The 25,654-nt window shown below is 48.5% G+C and overlaps 1 protein-coding gene and 1 non-coding gene across 5 annotated transcripts in view; one reads left to right on the forward strand and one right to left on the reverse strand.

The window, feature by feature from the left end:
• ZFHX3 (zinc finger homeobox 3) overlaps positions 1 to 25,654 on the reverse strand; it is a 260,031-nt gene that overhangs the window by 32,901 nt on the left and 201,476 nt on the right. For all 4 annotated transcript variants that reach the window (XM_064489014.1, XM_064489012.1, XM_064489013.1 and 1 more), the window contains one exon: positions 8,249 to 8,356. In XM_064489014.1, coding sequence (XP_064345084.1) covers positions 8,249 to 8,356 — 108 coding nt within the window. The remainder of the gene's footprint in view (positions 1 to 8,248; positions 8,357 to 25,654) is intronic.
• Positions 1,621 to 1,727, forward strand: LOC116155066 (U6 spliceosomal RNA). The gene has a single exon (XR_004139094.1). It is a non-coding gene; the product is annotated as a U6 spliceosomal RNA (small nuclear RNA).

A 25,654-nucleotide genomic window follows, 5' to 3' on the forward strand; every position in this document is an offset into this window, starting at 1 on the left:
CCGCCGGGGGTTTCCCTGTGCTCGCGCAGGTTGGACCGGAGTGGGCGAGAGCCTGTGCCCGAGCAGAGAGACCGCTCAGGCCCCCGGAAGGCTGGAAACGGGAACAGTTCTCCACTTTCCTCTGCAGGTTTAAAGAACCAAGAAGACTAGAAACGTCTCCTCTTGGACTCTGTTCTGCACAGAGAGGGGGACCGCAGGCCGAGTAGTATTTACGCCCATGTTTCTGAGTCTCCACCGAGCAAACTGCGCTCCATTCACTCCCTGTCTTCGAAGGCTCAGGACCAAGGATGAATGTGACGGGGAGGCGGCTCGAGTGCGCCTTCGGGGACTCCTCGCCCACTGCTCTCTCCCTCCTCCAGCCAAGCACTCTTTACACAAAGGCGTCAGCCCTCCTTGCTAAGAAACAGTGCAGCCCTAACCTGGTCCCAGTCCAGCTATGTGACCCTGAGCTCTGCCCTCGACCTCGCTGGACTTTCCGCCTCCTTGTCCATTGGTTGGAGTTCAGCATTGACTCACAGCATTTCTGGGAGGCCAGCAAGACCGACCAGGCCCATGAAGCCCACCAGAGGCTCGCACATGGTGACAGCGCAAACGTGTGCCACTGTGGTTTTGTTTTCTGAAGGATTTCTGGGAAACAGTATGGGTCCATGTGAGGACACATAACCACAGAGAGAGCGGAGAGGCCTGGTTTTAAGGACAAGCACAGACACCCTAAATTTGCCTCTTCTATCAATCAACATGGAAGAATCTTACTCATCCCATGGGCTTGATGTTTAGAAAGCAGAATGTCGTTAATGATTTGGACTTGAAAGTGTTTATGGTCACAGTCTTTCATCTACTGACTGTTAATGAAACATTCAAACAGTACTAAGCACTTGCTAGGTGCTGGAGATCAGAAAAATGGGTGGATGTGGGGTTGGGGAGAGGTGAGCAGGCAGACCACAGAAGATTTTTAGGGCAATACAAATACTCTGTGATAGGATATGATGGATATATGTTGTCATACATTTGTCTGAACCCATGGCACTTATATCAAGAGTGACCGGAAAGTACGCTGTGGACTTTGGATGATTATGGTGGATGAGTGCAGGGGCATCAGTGGTTCCAAAAAATGTACTGTTCTGGTGAGTGGTGTTGATCACGGGGGAAGCAATGCGTGGGGAGGGGAAGGGCAGAGAGTAAATGGGAAATCTCTGTACCTCCCTCTCAATTTTGTTATAAACCTAAAACAGCTCTAAAAAAAGTCTTATTAAAATAAAAACAAAACAAAAATGAAGAAATGCTTTTATAAAGAGCTGACAATTCTTTCTGACAAATAGAGAAACAGGATTTTCAAGTCTCCTTCAATCTTCACATGGTAAGAGAAAACTCCTATGTTACGTGCTCTTCAGCTCTCCCCCCTGGGGAATCCATCCCTGATCCACAAGGCAAACTGCAGTCTGATCACAAGCCTGGAGCCCCGAAGTTTCCCATTGATGAGCTCTAGCTCTCTGACCTGCTAACTAAAGATAATGGTGGATTCCAAGAAGAATGCGAGAGCCTGACGAAAGTGCTCGGCTATCCCATGAGAAAGGCACTGGGTATTTTTAAAAAATCATGATCACGATTCTAATAACAGAGGTGCTTCCCTCATCAGCACAAAAGCTGAAACTGAAACAAAACAAGGAAGGTTAACATGGCCCCTGTGCCAGCATAACATGCAAATCTGCAAGGTATTTTCTACAGTAATGAAAACTAATTTGCTCCTTAATCTACATTTTGCCGCCCCCGGTCTATACCTTAAGGATGATTCTCACTACGCTGTTACCATAGTTATGTGACTGCATAAGACGTCCTTTCTAGAAAGTGAGCTCCAGTGACTGTTTCTGCATATCCGCTGTCTGCATGAGCTATCTCCACAAAAACAGCTGCTCCGCTGATGCGGTGCCCATCTCTCTTATGACTTACAACAGAAATTCTCAAAGCCAAGGCTTCTGAATTACTGGAATTCAGGCGAGTCCATATATACGCCATACCCCTTTATCTATTTTTGCTTCTCAACATAAAAATAGTTCAAATGGTTTGTTTTCAATTGTGAGACGGAATTCTGCCCGCAGTGACTTAAGCAGCCAAGTGGCCTGAAAGTGGCCTGGACAAAAAGAGAGTGGGGAGTGGAGGTGGTGGAGGGGAACAAGTGGACTCGGGAAAAGCGGACTTAGCCTCATGATTCCCATCTGTGTGTGAAAAACGTAAAGCCAAAGCCGGTTTTCGCTGGCAAGAACGCGAACCACAAAGGGGCCACACAAGCCAGGCTCCCAGCACTCCCCCACACGCCCCTGCCTGTGGAGACACATTTACTTTGGAGTGAGGTAGAGGGATGGAACCACGTTTGGGAAGGACAGAGAATTAGGCCAAAATGACTTCTGTAGAGGCAGTGAATGGCCTGGTTTCCAGCCAACAACAGGGCTGGGACATGAGCAGCCAAAGGCACCCATGTGAGTCTCCAAGGATTCCTCCACTGACGTCCTCCCCGTCGGGCTCTGACAGCACAGGGCCAGGTGCGGGCCCGCGCTGCCCCACCGTCGCGGGAAGGGCCCACGGTGCTCGTGGGAACGCTTTCCCCAGGCTCCGGCTCCACTCTCTCAGCTGGCCAGGGACCAGGGACACCCTCACGCGTTCCCAGCGTTCTGACTTTAGAAAGGAATATCCTCCAAGATTCTACACTACCGGACAAATGTTCCTCCTCCAGTTGTATGTTTAAGAAGTTCCAGGACCGCAAGAACCCATTCAGTCCAAACCTGACACTTCATAGATTGTGAAACTGAGGTCCAGAGACCTAAGGTCATGCTGCTAATCTTAGTGGCAGGACCGGGCTGGGAGCCCCGGGCTTCTAATGCCTCGTAGCACAGACCACTCCCCTCTCAGCACATACCTTTTTAGTCTTTAGTCATATATATATATATATGTGTGTATATATATATATATATATATATATATACACACACACACACATATGTATTTCTTGCCCCTTTTCATTCTCTGTCACAGATTACATTTCAGGCACTCAGTGCCCCATACAATGGCATCCCGATTTACACAAAGCCGTAAACAACAGGGAGACTAGGGGAAGGCTGGTAATAGATTTCCACCAGGATGTGCCTGACCTGATTTTTTCCAACCTCAGTAATTAGGAAGGCAGTGGGTCTGCAGGAATTATTCATACACAGCAAGAGCCGCACACTATACATTTATGTTAAACATGTCACATCCAATTGAAATCATGCCTGCCAGCACCATAGTCCAGAAACACACTTCCCTAACAGCCATCCAGGCCTCGCCAGCCCATTAATACCTCCTTTAATAGCAATCTTCCATAGATTCAAATCAGGGACGCTCCACTGCACTAATTGCTCTGTGTTAGGTGAGCATCATGGATTCAAAAAAATTAATAAAATAAAATCCCTTCGGGCCATTCCCCTTGAAAAACAACACTCCAACTACAATTCCAAGTCAAAATTTTTCACAAATACAAACATGGACATCAGTTAGGGATTTCTGAAACATTATCATGTTGTCATTTTAAGTTGGGTTGTTGCCCCATCTTTTTTGTTTGTTTGTTTGTTTGTTTGTTTTAAAGCATCAATACCCCCAGGTCATCTTGTCTAAAATTAGCTTAACTAGACCCAGCTCAGTGCTCCGTGGCTGGAAACCATGATGGCTACAGGAGTTAAATAACCATCTTGCTATGATTCTTTGCCAACAGTTCAATTTTTACCCCTAATTATTGGTGATAAAGCATCACATTAGTTGTATATCACTTAATTTATAGCAATTAATGATTGATTGGATAATCACTGCATTAATGATTGTTCAGTTGCTGACACTGGGGGCTCTTCAATCTAGAACACACACTTTCAAATCCACACTGCTAACAGAATAAGCCATCCTTTTTGCATTTCAAAAGAGAAAACCACAGAGTTAGACGGTGGAAATGGCTGTGCATTAGGGAGGAGGCTTGGCTTCAAAGAGCCCTCCTGCACCCTCCGCCGGCCCAGAAGTGTGCTCTACACTTGCCCTGAGTAGATGTAACCCCAAAATGTTTACCAAGGGTCTGTGCATGTGCCACCACTTCCCATCATGGAATCCAGGCTGGGGCTGGCAGGTGTCATTTGTCCACGTTTTAGAGGTGAGACATGCAAGGTTCCAAGAAGCCAAGGTCATTCGCTAACTGGTGGGCTTCCTGACTCCAAATCGAGAGTGTTCTTTCCACTTCCCCAGTCTGTTTTCAGACTGAGCACAACAATGACTTACTACGAGGCAGGTTCCTGGCTGACAGTCCCACTCGCTTCAAACACACAGGTGGCTGTTGTGTGACTGCTGACCACTGCACATCTTTAGGACAGTGCTACTCTCTATACTCAGAATAGGAAGGAAAACTGGATCAAATGATTAGACTGAAAAATTCCATCCTTAGAGAGGTGGTACAGTGCACAGGTTAGAGCCCGGGCTCTGCCCTCAGTGAGAGTCAGTGGAAGAGGCAGGATGCACATCTGAACTTGTCTGGGTGCCTTTTGGCAACCTGCATGAAGGTTAACTTATCTGCAAAATGGTGGGACGGGGCGAGGGGGTGGTTACTTACAGTGTCTATTTCATGGAGTGGGAATGACAATCAAATGAAATAATGTAGACAAAGCTCTGCTGCCCAACTCTTTTCCACATCGTAGCATACACAGAAAACGATAGCAAACTGGTATCAACAGATGAAGCTGCAACTGCCCCTGGCTTCAGCATCCCCCAGCCCCACCAGGCCACCCAAGGGCTGTGGAGGCCAGTACCTGTGCACCTGTGGGCCATTCACGGCCTGCCCGCTGGGGAGGACAGGTGTGACGCACAAGACCAGTGCCTGGCATGCAGCTGGAGCTGAATGAAGCCTTAATAATAACTGAGAAGTAGAATGGGAATTGTGACACATTCTTTCAGGGTCAGTCTGGCTCCTTCTGAGTATCTCTAGCTGCACTGGCCAATAGGGGAGCTGCCAGTCACCAGCTATTGAAATTCAAATTCATGAAAATTAAATGATATTTAAAATTCAGCTCTTCAGTGGGACTAGCCACATTTCAAGTACTCAATGGCCATATATGGCTAGTGGCCACTGTACTGTACAGCGTAGACACAGAGCATTTTTATTCACACAAGACAGCACTGATCTATAGGAATACTGTCTGATGATACAGGGTTCCTGAAATCTCCAGTAGTGTTAAATTTCCTGAAGGCTGGGCCTATAATCTCAAGCAACCTGCGGTCAGTGGAACTCTGGACAGGGCCCTGCGCATGGCAGGGACCCAACTACTGACTGTGGGAGTGATGGTGGCGCAGTTCCAATCACCACCCTGCTTGTCTTGCTGTCACTTGAGGTAAAAGACCTGGCTCCTGAATAAAAGAAGCCCAAAGAGGGCCCATTACCAACGGACATCAGAAAGGAAGTCAGGAGTCCCATTCCAGTGGAAAAATAAATAACAAAAATTTTTAGTAAAGATTATCCATTCCTGCACAAACCCCCAAACTACATGATCAATAGCTGAGAAAATGCCAATTATCCAGGCCCATTTGAAATATTATTCATCTGCATCCTGAGCAGCCACTAATCAACAGTACAAATTGTGAAATCGCTGTTTATTTATTTGCAGGGAGGAAGCACTCCCCATCACATTTAATCAGATAGGAACAGCTCAATTTAGGGAGTAAATAGAACAAACACAGGGATTTTTTTTTTTTAATAAAATACTAAGGATCCCAAAGAAAGCTCAGAAGAGGTTGCTGGCACCTATATCGATTCCAAGATCAAATCAGCCCAAGTACCTTAATAAAGCCTGTCATTACACACTCAAAATGATACAGACAAAATTATGCTTCAGGTCAAAAGAGGATCATTTGCTGGAGTCGGGAAAGAATTTTCCCTTCTCTCTTTACCACTGAGCAACTGGTAGGATGCATTTCTGAGTTACTCATTTTCTGTCTCTGAGTAGGTACGTTGCTGGAATGAATGAATGAGAAAGTGGAGCCTTATTGAAGACATCCATTTTACGTGCTCATTTTAAGTCTGTGTGCGTTCCTGACTGCCCAGCATGCCCACCAGTGCTGTGAAGACACAGTCCCACCGAATCATAAAGCCCTTGGTGAATGGGATTTAATTGAACTGCTCTCAACAAACCTTGCCCTAAACAGGCGTGAGGATTAGAGAAACATATATGGAGTGTCAGGCACAGAGCTTGTACTGTGTTTGCAAATGATGGCTACTTTTTGTTGTTTCCTTAGTGCCCTGAGTGCACAGAATGCAGGAAACACATGCACCAAGTACCATCTGCACAACCCCACGAAATCCTTCTATGTCGTTTCCCTCCCCTTCTTTAAAAAACTGGCAACAGCTTTACATTCAAATGGGAGGACCCAAAGAGAAACTGACACTAGTTTTCCTCATCTTATGTAACTAAACTAAAAACAAAACCAAAAAAACCCCTCCTGATACAGAGTCACTACATGCCAGGCACCGTCCCAAGCTGCCCATATTCAAATATCCCTCACGGCAATGCCACCGACGGAGGTGCTACTCCAGTGCTCCTCTCCTGTGAGAAAACTCAGGCGCAGAAGGGCACCTCGCGCGAGGTCACAGAGTTAGGAAGTGGCAGAGGTAGTATTAGAAACCAGGCTCCCAAACTGTGAAAACAAAGGATGAATGGCCTGGAAGGTCACTCAGTCTTCCAACTGTGTCCATGAAATCCTCTTCCCCAGTTCACTTCCTCTGGGCACCTGTGTTCAACTGCTGTCTGCAAAGAGTGTTCAGGTCTCATCTGAGTATTACAGCCAAGCCTGGGATCCCGACCCAAACGAAGTAACTGGGGATGATCCTCCCCACACACTCGGGGCCTCCCAGCATGGACCGCATCCCCTACTCCCTGGTCCTCATCCAGTTCCGAATCTTCCTGGGGGGCTCGGCCCCGTCCCTTAGCACTAGCTCGAGCTCAGGCCTCTGGACACCACAGAGCCCAGTTCAAAAGGGGACAATGGGCAGTGCAGACAGTAAAATCCTCCCAGTGTGCCCTGTCAGTCACTCAGCGGCAGGGATGCACAGGACATGGTGTGCCGGCCCCCTCCCGATATTTGGAAGCTATTATGCTGCCTCTCGAATTTCCTTCTAGGCTGAAGAGCCCCAATTTCTTCAGCCTCTTCTCAGAGGCAATATTTCTCAGCCTTCAGTCATTTTCATTGCTCTCCCCTGGCCTCCCTCCAAGATTCTGTATCTTGTTTAAATAGTGAAGGCCGACACTGAACATGATTTAAGAACAGTCATGCCTGGAAAAGTAACAAAGGCCCAACTAAAATGGACTCCAGAAGGTAAATATTTTCTCAAAAAAAATCAAAGTATTACAATATTCATAATGAAAGACCGTAAGAATTAGGTTGACCAAATAAAATAATTTCTGTTGCTTGTCATAGCATTTCCTGTAATTACTGTGGTGGTTTCTGGGAGACTTCTCTGTCCCGGTAAGACTTTGCTCCTCCTCAAAAAAACCCTAAGCTTCTCTTCTCAGTCTCAGCAATTCCTTCCCTCGATACCAAAATCCTATCATCTTGAGAGATGTCCAGCCCCTCTTCTCTCAACACCAGCTTTTCCAGAAATAGCATTTCCTTTCCTGACTTCTTCAATTTCTTCTGCTTTTGGGAAGCCATCCTCCTGCCTGGCTGCACGGCCTGCCTCCCCTCTGGATGCCATTCAGGGGCCTGGGGAGGAGGCCGAGTGTGTCAGGGGCTGCCCAGGCCCCACTGATCTTAAGAGACACAGCGGAGACACCAGTCAACTTCTACGTGGCAAATCTCTCCGTGGGGTTTGGGAGCAGGGGGGACAGGGCACTGGCCCTCCTGTGGAGGAAGAATCACATCAAGGGCAAAACCACAACAGAGAGGTGGCGCTAAAGAAATGGGACCTTGGAACAACCGAGCCGCCAGCAGAACCGGACTCCAGGATGCTCGATAAACAAGCTGGCTTTGGGCTCATTTAAAACAAGTTTAAAAAGTTGTCAATATTACATAATAGGAGAAGGAAGGTGACCGGTGAAAAAAGCAAAAAAAAAAAAAACCCATCTCCCACCAGCACAGACCCAGCCTAGTTACTGTGGGTGGATTAAGGATGTGCCTGCTCCCTGACTTGATGGCCTCACTCCTGTGTTGGGGGGAGACGCACCGGGGGCTGGAGGGCAGCCCCGCACTCTACCTGTCCACTTGCTCTGGTCCTTCTCGCCTCCACCCTCCTGGTCTTTAGCAAGCTCCTCGGGATCAGCAGCCGCTTCACTGGGCCCTTCAACATCTTCAATGGCTTCTTCTGAAAGAGAAGAAAAACAAAATGTCAAGGATTAAATAAAAGCAGACAGAAGATGAAGGACTCTCGGCTCCTACTCCAGAGAAGTGCCAACCACAGAACAGAGCCAACGACTGTCCTTCCTCTCCTCCCAGCGGCCCCTGCAAGGCTGACGGCACCACAGATACACCGAGGTCTGGGTATGCAAGGGGGACCCTCCTGCCCTGCTTGTCAGTATGAGATGGCAACTTGCTCTAGACATGTGGACAGGAGGTATCTCCAGATGGATGCTGAATGCCTCATTTGAGCTTTTCTCATTGAAAAGCTAATCCTGTTGAAGAAATAGCTCCATCTGAGTTCCTGAAATGCACACAAGTCTTTTACACTTGAAGATGTGAAAGGAACCCCATGTTTGCTTCGTGCCTGGTTCCAGCCACGCTGCGTCCCGACACCAACGAGACTAGATCCCACCTCTCACCCCGGCAGGGCCTCGTGGTGCCTGTGCACAGGCCAGGCCACGATGGGAGAACTGTACGGTCATTCACATCCTGAAGAATCACAGAATATCAGCGATATGACTTCATCACTGTGAAGAGGTCTAGAAAACACACTTCTGTGCGCATGCCAGGGACCTGTGGAGAGAAGCTGGTTTTGAAGAGAAAGGGAAAAGAAGCTGTAACAGAACCATACACTTTCCTTTTGAAGTCATTCCATTCTTTACCCACCACAGGCTTAAGACTAACCAGGGAAACTCCCCCCAGCTCAGCACACACTGCTTTAGTGAAGGAAAAAGAATGATCATTTCTAGCATTAGGTTTAATGGTGAAGTAAAACACCAATTGCCCAAGTGGGGATAAAGAGATATTCTCCCTGGCCCTTTGGATCATCATCCAAAACATTAATTAAGAAGGGTTAAATGAATGAATGAGGCAGGCAAACCAAGGTGAGTTCAGAACATCATTAGGAGACTCTGAAGAGCACACCTTCCTGGGTGAAGAGACTCTGGAGCCCAGCCCCCACCACCGTCACCGAGGCTGGCACTGGACCAGATCCATGAAGCCAAGGACGAGGGTCCAATCTAGGACCATGGACTGGGGATTCTGTCCAGTGTCATCCTAGGTGATTCCAGCCCCAACTCTACTTTTCACCATTTCAAGGTGTAATACCCTCCAACTCTCCAGAAAATAGAACCTTCCATCTCACAAAGGAAGTAAAAAGAGATCAAAATAAACTGATCTCAGAGGGTTTATAAAACACTTGAGGAAGAAAGTACCTATTTAAAGCCAGATTCTCCTAACTCTTCCCCAAAAGACAATGGAAGTCCAAGAACTGACAAACCAGACTAGGGGTTAGAGAATATTCTTTCTCCATTACCACCAGCAGGGGATGTTCGACACGGTCACGGGGAACACGGATGAGAGAAGATACTGCTTATTTTCCTCTCCAACTAAGAGCCTTCCACATACAATTTTTTCATCTCCTGTTTGTCTCACTGCCTAGTACAGCTAACATCAAGTCTCCCCAAACCTACCCTTAGTTCAGAGAAGAATCAAGCAACCATGGTTTGAAGTCAGTCAAATATACAGCACCATACTAAACTATACACCCTTTAGTAGAGAAAGAAAAATTATACACAAAGTGCTAGTTGAGCAATAACAAGCGAGTTACACAGTGTGATATATGTCCCATCTTAATTATCTCTAGGCAGGATGCGCAACGCACATTTTTGGTTTTTGATAAAACTGTTCGATGCTATAATGATAAAATCCATCTTTGAATGGTGATACTAGCATTCAATCGATACTATTAAACTGGGTCTACCCAAAGTAGCTAGGTCTCCCCAAAGTAGCTAGGTCTCTTAAGATATACTCATCTGCCCCAATGCATCCTGTGATACAAAACATCTGTAAGTATCCATACAATAATCACATGTGACTATGCAAAGAGAAGGTTCAACGGTCCCTCCTCTCCAGCGTGAGCACAGGCACACACACACACATTATCACCTTAGACAGAGAGAATCTGACACCGACAAAACAGGGGACACCTCGATGTGATGAACGGTGTCCGAAGGTGCTATTCTCAGAGGCAGGAAGAAATTTACCCACTGGGAGGCCATCTCCAGGGCCAGTGCCTCTCTCCTGTGAATTATGTGGGCTGCAGCCATCCCAGCAGAGTGTTAAGAACTCACGGTCACTCTGGCACTGACCTCAGTTCTTTGAGCCTTTCCAAACACATCTATTCAGAAGACAGAGACTGACGAAAAAGCACATCATTCATGCGATGAGCAAGGAAACCACATGGTGCTTTGTGACTACTCCTGGAGGCCTCATTCTATGAGCCTACTTGGGTCTTTGCTTTCTTCCCTCTCTGCCCAGCTACAAGCAGAAAAGTGAAGGCAGTTTTGTTCCAGTGAGAGGGCAGATGATAGAGGTTAACTCTGGAACTTCTTTTTCTTCTCTCTCTTTCTACCCCTCTCCTTCTTTCCTTTTCTTCTTAAAGATTTAAAAATCAAGTCCTCTTCTTTTTGAGTTTCTAGGTTTAATATTATCATTTGTGACTCATTCACCAAAGAGCTGTTATATGCTTGGTGGAAGAAATGATTAAGAAACTCCTGCACAAGCCAGCTTCCTTTACAAGCAGATCATGTCCTCACCCCCCGCTAAAAACCAGGTCCCATTCAGCCAAGCAGGCGCTTCCCTGCAGTTCTGCGTGTGACCTACAGGTGTCGCCCTCTGCATGATGAGGCCTGGAAGGGCAGCCGACTGCAGGAGGCAGACACTGTCTGGGCCGCCTAACCTGAGCATGTGGAAATAATATACGTCTTCAAGTCAACTGTCTGGTCCTGGGGAAATAAAATAGGACATTCATAAGCAGTTACACCATCTGTCTTTATACCATCATCATCAACAGCAAGGGTAAAAAGAGCTCTTTAAAATGGATAAAAGCCCAGACTGACAGTAACCAGAAAACTGTGAGCTCTGAATACCAATAAAGGTAGAGAAATGATTAAAAAACAGAGATACAAACTATGAATTCGTCTGGACAGCTCGGAGCCACAATGCCTTGCAGGCGGGGTTACGTTTTATTGGTCCCCAAAGCCTCCGGCAACCTCACTCACTAAGACCTGCGCCTCGGGCACCCACGGGCAGGGCCAGGGTCCCCCTGCACTGGGGACACATGGGAACCACAGGCAGGATGGCACCCAGCTCTGAAACAGAGCCGCATCCACACTCTGAGCTCCTGGGGCGGGTTATCCAGCCCGCATTCCCTTTAGGCATGTGTATCTGATACTCAGAGCACAGAGCAGAGGCAAGATATTATCCCTACAGATCACAGAGTGTATCACCCCCATCCTGTCCCCTGAAAAGTCAGCGGCAACTGGCCGGGGTCATTACAGAACTCAATTGTTTTTTCTATAATATCAGCTACTGACAGATGGTGGGAACACGTGAAGACCTGATGGATGATGATCCAATTTTATCGGGAAAACCCTGTCTTTCCCTCAGAAGATGAAGTTACTCTCCTTCCCTAAGACATGCAACAACAACTGCACCATTTTTAGGGCCAAAAAAGACAAATCAAAACCATCTTCTCCCCGAAGAGCTGAATGCTGTTTCAGAACCCAACCAGAACACACTAGGATGCCTCCTCGGCGCAGCCAGACCCGGGCATGGAGGTCACCTCTGCCCCACACGCCCTGCCTGCTCTTGGCAGGAGGCAGCGGGCCCCACCATCTCAGACAGAAGGTCTCTTCTTCAGAAGACCCCACACGAGGCGTCTCTAAACTCCACTCCAGAAACAGACTTCACGGATACACCCCATAGTAGCCCTCAAACTAGGGCCCCTACTCCTGTTTGGATGTATTTCCATGTTAAAGGGTTAGGGAAATAGAAGCAAATCTTGAATAATTGTGAGGTCCCCTTAGTGTCCCTTCTGCCGTCAACTTCCATGTAAAACACAGGCTGAAGACTTTTAAAAAAAATCTCCTTCCATCCACCTCCTTTTCACAACTGCCTCTCCCAGACAGCACTTCCTATCGCTCACCCACGTCTTTGGTTAAGGGCAAAGCCCTCAGGTGTAAGAATTTCTGCAGATAATACATTCTCAAATGGACTAGGGCAGCTTGGGCTTTGGGGTTGATGATACCACAGCACCAGAAAATTTCCCTTCAGTCAAGGTGGGTTTGCTCACCGCCAATGCAAATGGTTCTCATTACGTACCTTATACTTCCCATGTTGGTGATGGTGACTGTGTGTGCCAACTTGGCAGCCCCATGGCGATCTGCAATAATTTTATGAATAACCTGGAAATGGGCTGGTGGAAGGAATACCAGGTGGGGGCATCACCACGAAGTCAGCAATCACCACCACCTCACACGAATCTCCGAACATGTCAGTCAGGAAAACGCGCCAACTGCTAAAAAACGATACTGTTCACTTAACAACCAGGGCCGAGGGCTGTGCTCGTTGGGTGTGTTTTACAAATCAATTACAGACTTGAAGAAGAGGAGATCATCAGTGATTGAGATTCATCCTAACTGTTCCTAACTTCATGGAGACTAAGTCAAACCTTCTCTCAAACCTGACAAAACCCGCATGGGGCCTTGATGATAGAAATTTGGAAATTCTACTCAAAACCAGGATGTCTCTTCCCAAGGCTCAGGAGATCGTGTTACTTAAATAATACACCAATCTGGGATCCCCGAAGAATGAATTTGTTCTTTCCTTTTTCTTTGGGGGGAGCGGTGTTTGAGGGTGGAGGGGAGTGAACTAAAGTGTGTTTGCCTGTCGTCAGGCTCGAGAGCTGAGAAACATTAGCTGTCATGAACCACAATCAAATCAGGTTTGAAATATTTAGCAGTGGCTTGGAAAATGCGGCGGGGTAGCTCTGACAGGAGAGATGTGCACAGACACCCACTTTCCATTATAATGGAAATATCAGGCCTGCTCTGAATATGTATAACCCAGAAAAATGTATTGATTTTTCATTCGGCATTAAAAAAAATGAAATAGCCTGCAGCTGTCAAAAGCCTTTTGTTAAAAGCTCATCTTTCCTGGAATGAGGTTTACCAGAAACAAGTTTTAATTGTATATTGGACCTCTTCTTTGAAAAACAAAATAACCAGTCTGCTTACTTTGAAGATAGGGTTAAAGCTTTTCCTTTCTCCATTTTCAACCTAATTAACCAAGGATAACCACTGAAGCAGGCGGGAAAGGCCCGGCACACGTGGGCCAGCAGGAGGGACATGGAGGGTGGCAGCCACTTTGGCTGGATCCTCTGTGGTGAGTAGCGGAGGGAATCCACGATTATGTCTTGTCCTCTGGTTCCTGAAAGTCCAGTGCCAGTGCTGGGCTCTATGGCTACAGATTCACCGTGGGACACTGTGGCTGATCGGCTGTCCTGCAGCCCTGGCCGGCTCCACTGGAGCACGAGTGCAGAGCACCCCAGCTTGCCCAGTCCTCTCACCTCTTGTTATCCAGAGGCACCTCTAATGGCTGGACATATTCTACAGAATACGCACGCTTTATTTTGCAAATCCCGGTCAAATCAAATCCTAGATGATGGCAAAGGTCTAGACTGCTTATTTCAAATAAGATCCAGTGCATTGAAATTCTGCGACAAGAGAAACTTGTAACAGGATGTGATCTGCAGTGTTGATGGACAGACAGGTCTGCTGCTCCAGCTCATCACCTCTAGTCCTGTCTTCCCTCCACAAGTCATGGAGGGAGAGGTGAATGGTGGCGGAGCTTGTGGCCGCGCCCACAGGGGTGGGCCACTAACTATACCATTCTCCCTCGTGGCATTCTGGCAAGTGTGCTCTCACTGAATGTGACCACAGGTCCTAGGAGCAGGTGACTCTCCATGTGCCCTGGGCTATTGCAAATGCACGATGACTCCCAGACCCAGGACGCAATCATCTCCTCCACAACATTCCCAAACGCATTTTCTCAAATGTCGACACCATGGTTTTTACTCCACGGTGTCGTCTTTCCAACCCTGACAACATGGCTTTTTGAGCGACAGTACCACAGCCCCAGAAATTTTTCCTTAAATCAGGGTGCTTTTTGCTTCCCACCAATGCAAACTATTGATTTAACACACGAATCCTTGGACTTCGCATCTCAGTAAAGGTGACTGCACGTTCTCACTATGCCCACAGAACAGGGAACTTACTACCTGGAAGTTCTTTGTGGGTGATCATCTGAATATTATTTTTAATTGCTGGCAAACCTTGTCTATTTCATTTTCTACGTTTTCACAGGGTATAGATTAATCAAGGAAAAGGCGGAATCACAAGACGAAGGGCCGAGGATCCACATCAACACTGGTGAGCGAAACATTTTGAGACACAATGCTCAGAGTCTAGGCGGGAAACCTTCCAGGTGAGGATGAGGGTGGGTGGGAGGGCAGAGCCGGCAGGGGTTCCGAGGCTGGGGCATTCCTTTATTCATCAGAAGTGTCCTATTCTCCCACCTTCTCAGGATAAGATGCCTTTTCCAGCAGATGCGAGACCTCCGGGGCACTGACAGAACCCAAGGCACTTGGTGGAACGTATACCCTCTGGCGAGCGGCTGCCTTCCTGCACTCCCGCGGGCCCGGCCTCTCCAGACCCTCTCCTCAGACCCTCGCACCAGGCCTGGGGGCACAGAGCATGGGGCAGGGAGGGGTCAGCTCCCCTCCAGGTCAGCCTCATCCCAGGCAAAACTTTCCACGTCGTCACACGTCTAAGGTCTCCGCCAGGCGAGGCCACTCTGCTGAGGACCCTTCTCCTCCAGCTGGAGTGAACAGTCAGGGGTCAGCCTGGTGGCCCCACAGGGAATTTTTTTCACTTCTAGGGCATTTAAAAAAAAAATGTGACCAAAAAACTAACCAGCTGTTTTAAACACAAATGCCTTCTTGAAGGTAACAGTTGTAAAAACGAGTTTCAGTCCTCCAAGAGGTGAGAGGACGTGAGGACGCAGAGAAGATCACACACTCCCTCCTCCAGTGACAAGTTCTTTTTCACAGGGACCCTTTCAGTGATCATTTTACCACAAGAATTCCTTTTCCCACTAGGAGTTCATTTACCAAATACACCTGGGGCCGCCGGGCCTGGGGTTTCTGGACAGAGCTTGCCTGGTGGTGGAGGTGCCAGCCTTGCACGGGGCCGCGGGGGAGACTCTGCAGGAAGACCCAGGAAAGCCCAGTGCTCAAGGAAGCGGCCCCCTCGCTGCCCCCTCCCCGACCTTCTCCCCCGCTCCGGGCTTTTGGCACCAGGCTAAAAGAATCAACACTCTGAAGGCAACTCCGGGTATTATTAAAATGACTAATTGGAGAATAGAGACCATTTATGCTTTTGTATATTTGAAGATCTTGCCACTGTTTATAGAAACAAGAAAAATGGGGCTTGTACAGCATGAGGGAGCCTGGGAAGCCGGGTCGGCTGCAGCCTGCGAGTGCAGCCCCTACTGGAGAAAGCCGGGTCCAGCAGACCAGAACGCAAGCCTGGGGGAGCCCCTGCATCTGCCTTTTGCTTGGCTTCACCTCTAACTTGAGTATCGACAGGAGAGCATCTTTGGGGTCCAAAGAGGCCACGGCCTGCTCAGGCCTCCCAGAGAAGAGTCTCGCTCCCAGCGGCCCTCCTGCGCAGACAGCACCGCTGCATGGCGAGCGGGGGTCCTGCCGCCCTTCCTCTCCCGGGCAAGGCCGCTTGGTCATTTGAACAGTTCGTCGAAACTGTGCTGGAATGAAGGGGGTGGGTGGGGGTCATGAGAGGGGAGAAAGGGAGGAACCGCCTAGAGCCAGTATTGCAACCAGTTTCATTTATGTGTGTGCTCAGCACAAGCACCTGGGCCGCCCCCTGCAGAAACGCAGAGAGGATGAAAGCCTGTGTGCGGTGACAAAGCACAACGGGAAGAAATATGTCACTGACTCGCCTGGTGGCTATTCCCAGGAAGATCTTTTTTTTTTTTTTAAACAACTAAAAGATGTGAGTTCCAGTGTGTAAAAAAACACAAACCCAGCCCTGAAATGGTTTCAGAATCCACGCTACACCAGAAACCCAGCTCCATCCCAGAACTCTGAAGTACGCTGGATTCAGCGGGGATTAATTCCCCGGGATTTCTATGGAGCCACGGCTGCTGCTGCTGCTACTTCCACACACGAAACGTAAAAAAGGCAAATTCCCCAAGCATGTTTGTAGCGGAGCGTGATGTGATTGTGTTGTCATTTATGGGAAATAATCGCAGGCCCGTCTCTCCCCTTCCCCCCCCCCCCATTTTCCAGTCCAAATAACCATGAAAAATTACACTTCAATGTCAGGGCGACGACAAAGGAGGCGCACTCTCTGGGAGCTCAGCGGATTTGCAGGGGTTTTTCCTTTCTTTGGACAAAAACTACCTTCAATTGTACTTCATTTAAAACGTGATCTAACAAATGCATTTTGACAAGTTCTTTTCTCTTTTTCTCCTTTCTTTCAAACAGTGTTTTGCACAGTTTAACCTCACACCAAACTGGAATGTTCTGGAAAGAAGAGGCAAGCGAAAGAGAAGGTCCTTGAAACCAAGAAGAGTGGTTCCCCCCACCCTTCTGTTAAATACAAAGTCGTGGAGAGAAAGGATGACTCTAACTCAGTGTGCTGCTGAGAAAGAGAGGCAGGCAGGGAGTAAATGGGAACGTCTTGACGGCGGAATGTCTGAAAGGCAAAGGCGGAAAAAGCCAGGGTGAGTAGGCGGAGGGTCCTGATGGAGGAAGAGGGGCCTCACATGCTTACTCATCAGAAGAAACCATTTTGTGGATCTGGAAGCATCGTCTAAGGTGTCTGGATGTCCAGTCAGAACTAGTTCATGACCATGTCGGGGGTGAGGAAGGGAAGCCTCCGATGGGGTACCGCCTACCCCCCCAGTCCCTCCTCCTCTATAAAGAGGGACTTTTTTCAACCCAACGGATCTGCCTGAAAGCTTTTTAACATTCCAGGTGTGAGGCCTGAGTAGTCCCTACAAGCATCTGTCTTTCAGTAACACCCTGTGTGAAATAAACACTGCCAGGCTTCCACAGTTAGAAGGGAGAAGACAAGACAGATAAACACACATGAGTGATAGAAAGAGTGTAAATGAAAAAAATTAACAGTTTCCATTAAAGAAGTCTGGTATCACCTTCTGAGTCAAAACTGACTTGGCTTGTCAGAGAGATCTTATGCTCCATGCAAAAACAAAAACAAAAACAAAAAAAACCCCCTATGATGCATTTTCTATTTTATTTATTTTTACTTGGAAACTGTTGGAAATACATGGATGAAAAAACAAAACAAAACAAAAACAAAAACAAAAACAAAACAAAACAAAAAAGCCCAAAGCCATGGCAGGCCTGTAAGTGTACTTAGGCATCTCTATACAAATGAAGGTGTATACAGGAAATGCACAGGATAGTCCAGAAGTGGTATCAGATGACGGTGATTAGGACCTAATGGTCTAAGTGAAACCTTGCAGGAGGGCTCTCCTAATGGGGGCACCAGCACTGATGGACACAATCTGCGGAACGACAGCAAAGAAGGAAGGTAGGGGGTGGCCCTGCAGACCCGAGGTGGCACAATGAGCAGGAGACACAACGTGACAACACCGAAGGGAAGGATGGACTATTTGGGGCGAAGACAGGCAAAAACGGGAATTAAAAGGGGAAAAGGTGAATATTTTTGTTTCTGGGCATCAAAACAAACAGCACATAATGAAGAAAGATAAAACCATTACTCCAGGGGTCTGAGTAACGTGACAAATGAGGGACTCGAGTTTCCAGTCCCTTTGCAGCCTCACTCTTATGCCCACACAGTCTGAAGGGTCTCCGGCTTGTGAAGCACAGGTCGCTGGCCGAAGTACCAGTCTGCTCCCATCCGAGGGCTGCGGCGCGAGGGGCTGTCAACGAGCTTCACTTTGCACGATCATAAGCCACTTCTATGCACAGCTGGTAAAAACAAGCTGATTCATAAAAACAGCACAAAGGCTTACGCTTTCCAAACCAAATCTGGGAACAGACGTCAGGCCAACTTCAGGCAACGCTGCACCCAGAAAAGCACCGGTTAAACCTGACCGCCCCTTGGCCAGACCCAAGCATGTGCAAAGGTCACTGCATACGTAACAGTATTGCACATTCCAGAATGCAGCGCTAGAACCTCATGTGAACCTGGAGGTGGCCCAGAGCAGAGTCTTACACCCCCAAGCATGCCCCGGGGTGGGGGCCCTGAGGTGCCTACCACACATTCACAGCGGCTAACAGCCTGCCTCTGCCGGAGCACTGTCGGTCACACCAAGACATTTAAAAATGTGCCCCCACGTGGAGAGTTAAAAACCCGGTCAGTCTCAAAATCATCAAGTCCCCAAATGCACTTCAGTCTGAAACAACTAGGGAGCAGAAGCAACATGTTTTAGTGGACACTTCTGGGGAAACTGCAAAGAAAGTGAAGCAGGAAGCTGAGATATGGAGAAAATCCAGAGGTTTATGTTCAACAGCTTTCCTAAATTAATGGGAGGAAAAGCAGATGGAATTGCTAAATTGTGGTCTTTTTTAATGTGCACCTTGTATAGCTCTTCTGTGTTTAAAGGGAGAAAGGAAATTCTTGGATCTTTCTCCTCCTTTTTAGAAACTTCCAAAGTTACACCAATGGTTGAACACAAAGCCTCTATATTTTTAAAATTTGGACCCTGTTGAATGAAATGGTCCTTTTCTAGGGTTTAACAAAATGCCACCACTCCTACCACAGCACTCTAACCACACTCAGTGATTTTAGCTACAGCATCCCATCCTCAAATCTCCCAGAGCTACTAACTGTATCTTAGTCTCAGCCTCAGGACCCTGTGGGCATTTATTCTGCTTTGCCTCCCGTAAGGGATTTCGTAGACCTAGGAACAGGCTAGTATTCCCTGAAAAGCAAGGAATACATTACACTCCCCAAATGTATAATGCAATGTATCTCAAGGCACAAAAACACACAGTCATGACCACCAAGGCAAGCAACTCACTTAAAGAACTTAAATTCCAGACTCACACCCGTTCTCTTTAGTGGTGGGAACATTCATAAACAACTAAAACATGAAACCAAAGAGAAACTAGTGCCATGAAGGGAGAAAGTCATCAAGAAGACAGGGCAGAAAGGGCGATTCTATGACACAGAGTTGGCATTTGGGACAGTTAGGAATAAGGGAGCCAAAGAAGTTGTCAGCACGCAGTCAGACTCTAAAGAAGCCATGTTGGGTGTTTAAGCTCTTCTGTGTGCACAGTGCAACTGGAGAAACCCCTCAGGGGAAATCCTTAGGTCAGAGTCCTCCCTGAAATTCCAGAAGGGGAAGAGAGAGAAGGAAAGGAAACCTGCACCAACTAAAACGTTCTGCTTCATTTTTTAAGACCCAGATTTATTGCAAGGAAGGGAGTAACACAAGCCAAAGGTGTGACTGAGAAGTAGGCAAAAAAGCAACGCGATCTTTGAGACGAGACTGCCCAATGATGAGGAAGAGTGAGTGATTCCTCACTTACTGAGCAACATCTTTACATAAAAAAGAAGGAAGAAGAGGAGTGAAGAGGAGGATTTAGAAGGTAAACAATGAGAAACTCGCCCCCCCCCAAAAAAAAACCTAGGTAAGAGTGTTTCTTAAAATTAAATATATATTATGGCAGGAAAAAAAGATCAGTTTCTGCGAAGAGATAAGTCTATGAATTAACTCAACTACTAAAAAACTTTGGTGACAGGTTGGGAAGAATAGGAATTGTGCCAGGAGAAGGGAAATGACATAAAACTGAGCCTTACAGAGAAATAAATTAAAGAATGGAGACCAAAGCCAGAAAGAAGAATGGGTCAACGGACTAAAAATTGAGATCTATGAAATTGAGCTGGAGACAAATAAGGTGGTGAAATCAGAAATTTTTTTGTTTTAGAAAATCTAAAAGGATATAAATGGAAACATATAAAATACACAATAGGCAGGGTAGTCCCAACAAAGAGAAGGCATAAAAGTATAGAGATGAGTTAAACAGACTCAGGAAAGAGAAATAATGGCTGTTTGCAGCAACCTGATCGTCAGAGGGATCTGGGGAAGCTGAAGCACCTCAACTCTGCACACCCGGAGACCAGGGCCTAGGGGAGGACTCTAAGAGCACGCAGTAAGGCAGCCCAAAGGAGGGTCTCCAAAGGAGGCTGGGGGCTCTGGCAATGGAGGAACCATGATCACAGTGACACTCAAGCAGCCAGATAAGCGCAGAAAGGAGGAAGGGGCAGCCTGGAAGGTGAGGCCTAGCTCCCTGCTCCCTGCACACTGGCTGCTCAGCAATCTTCCACAATTAAAGCTGTGATATTGAGGCAATCAGATTCTAACAGTGGTGCCATGGTTGTTCAAAGCAACTTCTAGTCTTCCTTTACGTTTGGAGACAAAAGACAGCGTGGAATAAATGGGCTTACCCAAACCAAAATGAACCAAAAAACCAGCCCCTAAAAACCCAGATATCCATGTTTCTCAGCAAACAGTACCCTGTTAACTTCCTGCCAGTGGCAACTTGGTACCCCAGAGTAAAACCATCACATCAAAGGCAGAACAAGCCTGCCTCTTTCTCTCTCCCTCCCTCTCTCCTTCCCCGCCCTCATATACTTACACACACTCTCTCTGCTCCCCCCACTTCATAACCTTTCTAGAAGAGGGGGATCCCAGAAGTGCTGCCCCTAAATGGCTTGGGGTGGTGCCCATCAGAGATACTCTGGATCCAGGGTGAGGTCCAAGGGGCTGCCACAGCCCCGAATCCCTGCCGCGTAGAACTAGGAAAAGCCAAGTAATTGCTTTTTCCCCTTCCACTAATAAGCTTTTCAGCAGAGGAAGAATTCAGCTTCCTGTAGTCAACAGACCCTTTTTTCCCTGCCTCTCCTCGCTCCAAATAATCTAAAGTGACTGCAATTTCAGTCCTGGCTCTCCAGCATTCAGCTCCACCGGCTGAGGTCAGAGGGTGTCAAGTGAGGGCTCTCCAGTTCTCTCTGCTCTGCCTTCACGCCACCCAAGCTTCTCAGTAACGGAGGCAACCTGCCTCCCCAGCCCAGCCGTCCGGTGCATCTCCAGCCCACGGCACACGGTGACTTCAGTCGGGAGTCCAGGAAATGTTTTTTTAAGGCCCAGAAACACTGGGGAGAAAAAAAGTCTCCCTGCTGTAAACAACTGATTAGTAATGACCAGCATCAGATGCTCTGGTGACCTGAGCCACTAATTTCCTGGTTTTGAGAAAATGCATTACAGTAGGACTCTTTTGTGTGTGTGTGTGTGTGGTGATTAAACCATGTGGCTGGTTGTGCGGTTTTCAGTTTAGTTTTAGGCAAATAACTTTGGTTCCTAAATTCTTTCTTAAGATCCTTCTACGCATCCGGGGCGTTGGTATCTTCAGGCCCGGCCTCGCATCAGCTGCCGGTGGACGGCTCTGGAAAGCCACCCCGCCCCCTCCTCTGCCTCATTTCCCAGATGAATGAAATGCGATTTCAATTAAGAAGGGCAGCACCAGAGCCGCCCCTTCTCCGTCTTCACGGAGATCTAGACAGAGAGCGCAGACAGAATGGAAGGTGAACAAACAAACGGACGAAGCGAGATGGATTGAATGAGAGAAAGAACAGGTGTGTGAAAGGCATGGGGGGCAGGGGTCTGGCAGGTTCCATCCCTCGGGGTGATGACGACACTGCAGTGTGGAGTGTGCAAGAGGCTCCAAGAAGGGAAACAGAGGCAGGTCTGGGGGGAGGTTCTGGAATGGAAGGAGGGAAGAGGAGGTATATCCAGGTAGGAACACGAACACCCACCCCCAAACACGCATCTCATGCACCCAGAGGAGGTGGACACTTACTTCTGGCTGCAGCCAGGCCTGTGATGGGAATTTATTTCCCTCAATTATGTGCTCTTGTCCCCAGTCTCAGTTCATCAGCACAGTGCAGCCAAGTCAATGAAAGGCTCCGTAATGAAGGAATCACATGCACGGCACCACCTGGCACCTGTCCGCTAGGCTGGGGGGCTGCAGCCACATCGGGCCCAGGATCAAGCTGACAACCCCACTCCTCCACCTCATCCCCCCGCCATGTGCTCCCATGCTCCACATCAGGGCACCCGCATCCTGCCCCAGGAGCGTTTGGCCTGGGTGCCGCTTTCTTTGACATAATCACAGGTGCCCTAATTGCAAAGAGAAGAAGGAAAGGGCTAGCAGAGTGGGACTGCTCAGTCCAAAATGCCGGCTACTTTCCTGTACTCCTGTCTGGGTAAAATCCTTCACTGCAAAGAGCCAAATCATGAAAGTCAACACCAGGCACCTTGAAAGCCTCCATCTGCTTAAGTTCTTATTATCTAATAATGACCATAATGGTAGTAATACAACCATCATGCAACTGAAGCAGAGACTGTAATTACTCCCATTTCACAGATGAGGAAAATGAGGCTGAGAGGTTAAAATACTGGCCAAAGCCACAGAGCTGATGCCAAGGTCCACGCGTTTATTTAACTAGCTCCCTTTAGAGTCGCGGTTGTGGCCTCCCCAGGAGAACTTGTGCCATCTGTCCACTCGCCCTCTCACCACTCATCGCACGGCCACGGAGCACCTGTGCTGGGCACTGACTATAGCTGTGAACAAGAAAGCTAGAGGCCCTGCTCCCCAGGGGCAGGGGTAGGAAGGAGGTGGGCAAGTAAGGCAGACAAAAGGCAGCTAAACAAGTGGACGGACTTCCAGTGAGACGCTGATCAGGGAGAAAACTAAAGCAGGGATGGCGGGAAAGGCACCCCAGGGATTATTTCACAGGGGAGACTCAGGGAGGAACGCAGAGAAGTGGGAGTGTGGGCACAGAGGTCTTCCAGGAGGAGAGGACCAGCAAGTGCAAAGGCCCAGGAGTGGGAGGCAGGCAAGACCGTGAAAGAACAGCAGGTGCAGAGCGGAGGAGGGGCTCGGAGATGAGCTCAGACGGGTCCTGGGTGCAAGTCTCATTGCCACTGTTGGACACATAAGGTTCTTGTGTGAAAATCAGAATGAGGGGCTCCCCTTTCAGCACCTGCCCTGGGCAGATATGGCCCTGGACTCACCGCCCTGCTTGTTAGGTTGAATCTGGGATGGACTGGGCCCTCGCTCACCCCCTAAGCAGAGGGCTGTCCCCTGTGGGGACAACCTACACAGCCTGCATGGCTGCCCTGGGAGGGCTTTCCGACAGAAAGTCTACTGTATTTCCCTAAGTGTGCACATGTGTAATATATAAATGCACATATAGATCAAATCTCCTTAAGCCTTTCCCTTTACTGGGGGGTGGGGAGGAGCTGACCTTGAGGTGAGGAAGTGCCAAGAGGAGAAAAGGAATAGTGACTATCCTTTGATGTGATAGTAAGTGGACAGTCCTGACAGCCATACACCAGAAGCACCCTCAGACCATCATTATCCAAAGCATCTCCCTGAGAAGGGGAAGGGATAGCACCAGGACAGGGTGAAGGACTCAAGGCTCAGCATGGCTGCAGCTCCAACCTATAAATTCACCACCTACCATTCCGCACGTCCCTTCTCTGAACCCATATTGCTCTTTCACATCAATGAATTTCTACACACTCTGCAAACTTAATAACCATACAAAGCTATGTGACTTTGGCAGGACTGCTATTGTAATGCTAGTTCTTAGTACAGGATGAATTTGGGGAGGTGGGTGGGCAGTACTGTTGTGGAAAAAACTCTGCTCCACTCACCACCACATAAAAGGTGTCTCCCCCTAGTGACCACCACCGGCACACCACCCTCCACTGTCCGGGGGCTGGAGCCAGGTAGCTAGGTACAGGTAGACTGGCATCACCTGTCCCTTCAGGCTGTATTTGGCCCTGATCCTCAGCCAGCCATCTCAAAGGACCCTGGGAGCACCAAGACAGAATCAGAGGTCAGGTGTGCAAGTGTTCTGGGCTTTGCTATAGAACATTAATGGGGGAATCCAGAGCACCTCCAGGGTAGTTGGTCCATACACTGTTTCCATGGCTAGAAGACAAGAGGAGCTGGATCTGGACCAGAGGGAGACAGGGAGGGACTTGGAGGAAAACAAAAGAAGTGAAGTAGGGGCAGGTGATGGGGGCCTCCTGGAGGAGCCCCTTACAGGGCTGCCAGGGATGGACCAGAAAGGCACGACCTGAGGGCAGAGCAGTACAAGAAAGCATGAGGCAGGGGAGGGTAAGTGATGGGTGCAGACCCAAAGGCCAGAAATTGGGAGGTGAGTGGTACAGGATGCAAAAGGGGGCCAAATCCATCAGAGCTTAAAATGAACACTAACTCGAGTTTCCAGTGATGGGAAGACTGAGGAGGAGGCTGGGAAGAGGGAGCCGTCGCCCCTTCTGCACGTCATGCCATTCAAGTCATCATTGGGAGAACTGTTTGGGGGGAAGGGGCCAGAATAATGACTGCAGCCTTAACTTGGCTGCTGCCTTTTACAGTACACTTCCCAGAATAAGCTGCCCCAAGACTTCATCCATCACCAAAAAAGGCAACTATAAAAACACTCGTGGCCAGCCCCTTCCCTCACACCCGCACTGTCATCCTGCCCTTGGCTGGGGTTGGGGGGTGGGGGAAGGCGGCTCAGGCCAGGACTAATTGCTCTGGCTGACGCTGTCGCTGTGCGGTGAGGGGGCCGCTCCCTGCGCCGTGCAGTTAGGAACTTCCCAAATCATTAACCTTTCTCGGAGTGCATTGTACTGGGAGGTGCTCCCTCTGCAGCCTATTCAGGAGCCCTATTGATCTGCCGCACACTCGGTGCCTTCAAAGTTGTTTATGATCAATATGTAAATTGCCCATGGCATTGATCTAGTATTAATTTTCAATTAGGGAATCCACAAGGGGTCTCTGAGGGTCAATACCTAACAATGCAGAGGAAACTCCACTGAGGAGTATCGGGTATGATGCTGATAAAAGCTTCCCTAAGCCTCTTACTCAGTACTTCCAGGCCCTCAGGACTGTCACCTTTGCTCTGGCAGATTTGGTTCCCTCCTAAATCAGACCCCTCTGGCCGCCTCCCAGGCTCGATTTGTGGCTGTTGCCCTGTATGCACCCCCCACCCCGCCCCCACAGGGACACTCCCTGGCCTGCCTGTGCAGACCCCCAACACCCACCCTCCTGATCCGATGCCCCAGGACATGCCTCCGTGTCTCCCCATGCCACACCCAGCCCCAGGACCACTCTCTCCCCCAGCTCCCCAACCACACATACCTTCTTCCTCCCTCTCTCCCTCTCCCTCGTTTCTGCTTAGTCACGGAACGTCACCTTGGCATGCTGCCATGGCTAGAGCTGGCGAGCTGCACGGTCCCCAGAAATCTCAGGCAGTCAGGCAGAGCC

Source organism: Camelus dromedarius, chromosome 9, assembly GCF_036321535.1.
Source record: "Camelus dromedarius isolate mCamDro1 chromosome 9, mCamDro1.pat, whole genome shotgun sequence".
Lineage (NCBI taxonomy): Eukaryota > Metazoa > Chordata > Mammalia > Artiodactyla > Camelidae > Camelus > Camelus dromedarius.